The 6,000-nt window shown below is 44.9% G+C and overlaps 1 protein-coding gene across 1 annotated transcript in view; it reads left to right on the plus strand.

Moving 5' to 3' along the window:
* LOC131500959 (uncharacterized) overlaps positions 1 to 5,525 on the plus strand; it is a 139,641-nt gene extending 134,116 nt beyond the window's left edge. The window contains 1 exon segment of the mRNA XM_058710564.1: positions 5,315 to 5,525. Within this exon segment, the coding sequence (XP_058566547.1) occupies positions 5,315 to 5,331 (17 nt within the window). The 3' untranslated portion in view covers positions 5,332 to 5,525.
* The last annotated feature ends 475 nt before the right edge of the window (positions 5,526 to 6,000 follow it).

Consider the following 6,000-nt stretch of genomic DNA (forward strand, 5'->3'; position numbering starts at 1 on the left):
AACAGACCTATAACTAGCAAGAATATTGAAATAGTAATCAAAAACCTCCTCACAAAGAAGGAAAAAAAAGGCCCAGGACCAGATGGCTTCACTGGTGAATTCTACCAAACATTTAAAGAATTAAAAACAGTCCTCCTCAAGCTCTCCAAAAATTGAAGGGGGAACATCTCCACATCCATTCTATGAGGTCAGCATTACTTCTACACCAAAGCCAGACAAAGACACTTCAAGAAACAAACTACACGGGCATCTGGGTGGCTCAACTGGGTTAAGTGTCCAACTTCTGCTCAGGTCATGATCTCACGGTTTGTGAATTTGAGCCCCTTGTTGGGCTACTTGATGACAGCTCAGAGCCTGGAGCTCAGATTTGGAGTCTCCCTCTCTCTCAAAATAAATAAACATTTAAAAAATTTTTAAAAAACAAGTGACAGACCAATATCCCTGATGAATATAAATGCAAAATGCTCCAAAATAAATAAATAAATAAAAATACTACCAAACAGAATTCAAGAGTGTATTGAAAGGACTATACACCCAACCAAGTGGGATTTATTCCTGAAATACAAGAAAGGTTCAACATAGGAAAATTATTCAATTTAATACACCACAGTAACAGAATGAAGGACAGAAACCACATGATCATCTCAGCTGATGCAGAGAAAACATTTGAACAAAAATTTAATATCCTTTCACAACAAAAACAGACTAAAAGGAAACTACTTCAACTAATAAAGGGTATACATGAAAAGCCCATAGATTACATAATTGTTTTTTAATGTTTCTATTTGAGAGAGAGGGAGACTGTGAGCAGGGGAGAGACAGGGAGACAGAGGATCCAAAGCAGCCTCTGCATTGACATCAGAGGTCCCAATGTGGGGCTCAAACCCACAAACTGCAAGATCACAACCTGAGCCAAAATAGGAAGCCCACCAACTGAGCCACCCAAGTGCCCCCATAGATAACATACTCAATGGTGAAAGACTAAAAACTTCTCTTCTGAAAGCAAGAATAAGACAGCAATGTCTATATGGGCCTCTTCTATTTAATATAGTAATAGAAGTGCTAGCCAGAGCAATTAGGCAAGAAAAAGAAATAAAAGACATCCAAATTGGAAAGGAAGAAATCATCTCTGTCCTCAGACAAAATGACCATATATATATTATATACACACACACCTGTCTATACATATATCCTATGTACCTGGAGAAAACTCTGTAGATGGCACACACACACACACACACACACACACACAGTCCCTATTAAAACTAATAAACTTGGCCAAGTGGCAGAATACAAAATCAATACAAAACAATCACTTATGTTTCTATACACTAAACAAAAGGATATTAAGAAAAGGAAATTTAAAAAATAATTTCATTTACAATAGTATGAAAACAAATCAAATGCTTAGGAATAAACTCAACCAAGGAGTTGAAAGACCTGTACACTGAAAACTATAAAACATCACTGAAAGAAATTGAAGAAGATACAAATAAATGGCCAAATATCCCATGTTAGTGGATTTGAATACTTAATAAGATTAAGTATAATGACATTATATTAAATTAATAACATTAAGTATAATAACATTAAGATACTACTCAGTGATCTACAGATTTAAAGGAACCCCGTCAAAATTGCAATGCCTTTTTTTTTTTTTTTTTTTTTTTTTACAGAAAAGAAGTCCATCCTAAAGTTCATACGGAATCTCAAGGGCCCCCAAATAGCCAAAGCAATCTTGACAAAGAGCCAAGTTAGAGGTCTTGCACTTCTGGGTTTGAAAACAAATCTACAGTAATCACAACAGCATGGTATTAATCAGTTGAGCGTCCACTTCAGCTCAGGTCATGGTCTCATGGTCTGTGAGTTCAAGCCCCACATCGGGTTTGCTGCTGTCAGCCAGGAGCCTGCTTCTGTCCCCCTCTCTCTCTGCCCCTCCCCTGCTCATTCTCTTTCTCTCAAAAACAAACCAAACAAAAAAACAAAAAAAAAAAAACCCCAGTATGATGTTAACACAAAGATAGGTATACAGTGCAATGTAATTGAATAAAGAGCCCAGAAGTAAACCCTTGTATAGGTGGTCAAAGGCCTTTTTACAAGAGGGTCCAGACTATTCAGCAGACAAAGTACCGACTTTACATCAAATTGTGGGAGGGGAAATGGCAGAAAGGGCTGTCTGCATCCCAAAGGATGAAGGTGGACCCTTACCTTATACCATATACAGACATTAGCTCAAAATGGATCAGAAGCCTAAACATAAAAATTGAAACCAGAAAACCCTCAAAAAACAGGGGGAAAGCTTCTCAACATCAGATTCGTCAGATTTCTTGAATAGGACACCAAAGGCACATGCAATTAAAGACAGCAGGCAAATTGGACTTCATCAAAATTACAAACTTTTGTGCACAAAAGGACACCATCAGCAGAATATAAAGGCAACCTATGGAATGGGAGGAAATATTTGCAAATTTTACCTGATAAGGGGTGACTATCCCGAATATATAAAGAACTCCTGCAAACTCACCAACAGCAAAACAACTTGATTTAAAAAAGGTCCAGGGTGCCTGGGTGGCTCAGTGAGTTAAGTGTCTGACTTCAGCTCAGGTCATGATTTCAGGGCTCGTGGGCTGGAGCCCTGCATCGGGCTCTGTGCTGACAGCTCGGATCCTATTTTGGATTCTGTGTCTCCCTCTCTCTCTGCGCCTCCCCTGCTCATGCTCTGTCTCTAAGATAAATAAAAACATTTTTAAAAAATTTTTAAAGGATCAAAGGAGGGGCACCTGTTTGGCTCAGTCGGTAGGGCATGCCACTCTTTTTTTTTTTTTTAATTTTTTTTTCAACGTTTATTTATTTATTTTTGGGACAGAGAGAGACAGAGCATGAACGGGGGAGGGGCAGAGAGAGAGGGAGACACAGAATCGGAAACAGGCTCCAGGCTCCGAGCCATCAGCCCAGAGCCTGAAGCGGGGCTCGAACTCACGGACCGCGAGATCGTGACCTAGCTGAAGTCGGACGCTTAACCGACTGCGCCACCCAGGCGCCCCAGGGCATGCCACTCTTGATCTTGGGGTTGTGAGTTTGAGCCCCACCTGGGTGTAGAGATCACTAAAAGTAAATTACAAAACATTAAAAAATGGTCAAGGGACCTGAACACATTTCGCCAAAGAAGACACCCAGACGACCAACAAGCATGTGAGAAGATACACAATGTTACTCGTCTTTAGGGAAATGTGAGTCAAAAGCAGAATGACCTATCACCTCACACCCATTTGGATGGCTACTATTAAAAAAAAAAAAAAAAAAAAAAAAAACAGAAAATAAGTGTTAGCGAGGATGCAGAGAGACACCGGAACCCTCGTGCACAGTTGGGAGAAATGCCAAAGTGACACAGCCACTAGGGAAAACATGATGGTGGTTCCTCAGAAAATGAAACACAGCATCACCACATGATGATACTCCTGGGGTATACACCCCAAAGAATTCCAAGTGGGGACTCCTACAGCTGTCGGTACGTCCGTTATTTGCAGCAGCTTCGTTCACAGTAGCCGGAAGGTAGAAACAACGCAGATGTCCACGGACAGATGAGCGGGTGAGAAAAGGGTGATACCCTGTCCTTACAAAGGAAGGAAATGTTACCACCTCCTACACTTGAACCTGGAGGACATGAGGCTAAGTGAGAGAAGGCAGTCACCGAGAGACCAAGGCGGTACGATTCCACTTCTAGGAAGCACCTAACATAGTCCAAAGCACAGGGACAAAGTCGAATCGTGGTTGCCACGGGCTGCTGGGAGGCCGAGTGGGGCGCCGTCTAATGGGGACAGAGCTGCAGTTTCGCAGGAAGAAAAAAAAATCCTGGAAGTGGAGGGTGGTGATGGCCACACAGCAAGGTGAATGTACCTAACAGGGCTTCACTGTGTACTTGTACGTGGTGATTAAGAATTTCCTAATTCAAGAACATTTCCTAAGCACCTACTCCATGCTAGACACAGTGACACAACAATAAACAGTGTACTTATAAGCACTGCAGTTATAAAAACAACAACAACAAAACACACACACACACACACACACACACACACACACACACACGGAGTGTGATTGGCTCAGTTGGCTAAGCACCCAACTCTTCAATTTCGGCTCAGGTCATGATCTCCGGGTTCGTGAGATCGAGCCCCACGTCAGGCTCTGTGCTGACAGCACAGAGCCTGCTTGGGATTCTCTCTCTCCCTCTGTCTCTGCCCCTCCGACACTTGTCTGAGTGTGTGCGCGCTCTCTCTCTCTTTCTCTCTCCCTCAAAATAAATGAAGCAACAAAAGACAAAAAAGAACACACTTAAGGAGATAAACTTCTAAAAGCCAGCAGACACGAACCCACATGAATTGCCGTGGGTTTATGTGACACAGACTGCATGCTTTGGCAGGAAACTAGAAAGTATTCGAAGTATATCCTATTTGGAACAGAACCAAAAATGTAATCTCAATAGAGGACCGACAAGGCATTTAATAGAATTCTTTAATGTTGGTGTTTTTAAAAAATTCAACAAACGGCGGATAGGCGGGACCTTCCCTGAAGCGGACACTTTGAGGTGTCGGCCATCCAGCCTTTCAACATCACAGTGGGTGGGGACACATCAGAAGCCCTTTGAAGCCAGCAGCCCGCTAAAGATACATTGTTTCTGCCTCTACTGCGTGCTGTATCCACAACCCCATCCTGCTCAGACCACAAAAAGAAATGAAGTACAAGAGATCCGCAAGAAACACTTAAAACGCACCTGCTAATGGCCACTTGCCTCGAGAGGGCGCTGCGTGTCTGTCACTCCTAAGTTGAAGAGACCCGCTCTTCGGTGGGAGCCGGAGATTCAAGGGGTGAGGCTGGATTTCTCTGCAAGCAGAGGGAAGTCACCCCGAGGTCACCAAATATTCTGGAACCATCCAAAGGCCCCTGCTGCTTTCGTGACCTAGAAACCGCTCTACCCGGGTGTCAGCTCGGGCATCACCCCTTGAACTTCCCCTTGCTCCCCCTTTGGGTTTTAGGTGCATCCCCTGTGCTCCCCAAGCCTAGGGTACTGGGGTTCAGCCCTCCCCCTCTAGGCTGGGAACTTTGGGGTGGGGGTGGGGTGACCAGGTCTTGGTTGTCTGTCACATAGGCACAGGAGATCACCTAACCACACCTGGTGCTCTTCTCCAAAGGGGTGAGAGGTCCTTTTAAAGAGGGCCACTCTGGGCCTGTGACAGGGGCTCCAGCATGATTCCAGGCAACAGAAAGGGCCCCCTGTCCTCTGGGCCCACAGAAAAGCCTCCTCTTCTCTTTACAGTTGGAGAGTTTGCCTAGCCAACACTAGGCTGCCAAAGATTTCACACCCGTCACCTCCTCAGCTCGGCCAAGATTCTTGGCCGAACAGAACCATCACAACGAAATGCCAGGAGGCACAGAGATCACACTGGGTCCAGATACAGCCAAGGGGGGCTCGTCGTCCATGATTTCAGAATCCCTCCGGGGACAATAAAGTTCACAATTGGTCTGGACAGTTCTCTACCTTCCTTGACAGCTGCACGGCCTTCTAGGAGACAGCCTGGGCCCCTGTCCCACCACTGCGGGGCCGGGGGTGGGGGTGGGTCCATTCCAGCCACTATTGTTGCCCAAGTTCTTTTTTCGCTTGCTTTGTTGCTTGCTCTGAGGCCTCCACCATGTGAGCCCAGGGCTGCCCTGGGGTCTTCCTACTTTGGGACAAGCATGAGGCTCCTTGAGGTATACAGATGGTCCCAAATCCCTTCATCGCAAGCCTGGGGGGAGAGTGTCCCTCTTTGGGGTAGATCCTGAATCTGGAACTGAATGTTTCAGGGGACACTTGAGAAGGCCTCCGTTTTTGGGGGACTGGTTTCCACAGATAGGTGCGAGAGGCACCCAGGCCCCAAGGATACAGCCTTCAAAGCTGTTGACCTTTGGGAAGGCTGATCTGTCCCTTGAATTTTTGACTGAAAAATCTGGCACGATCCCAGA

Source organism: Neofelis nebulosa, chromosome 18, assembly GCF_028018385.1.
Source record: "Neofelis nebulosa isolate mNeoNeb1 chromosome 18, mNeoNeb1.pri, whole genome shotgun sequence".
Taxonomy (NCBI): Eukaryota; Metazoa; Chordata; class Mammalia; order Carnivora; family Felidae; genus Neofelis; species Neofelis nebulosa.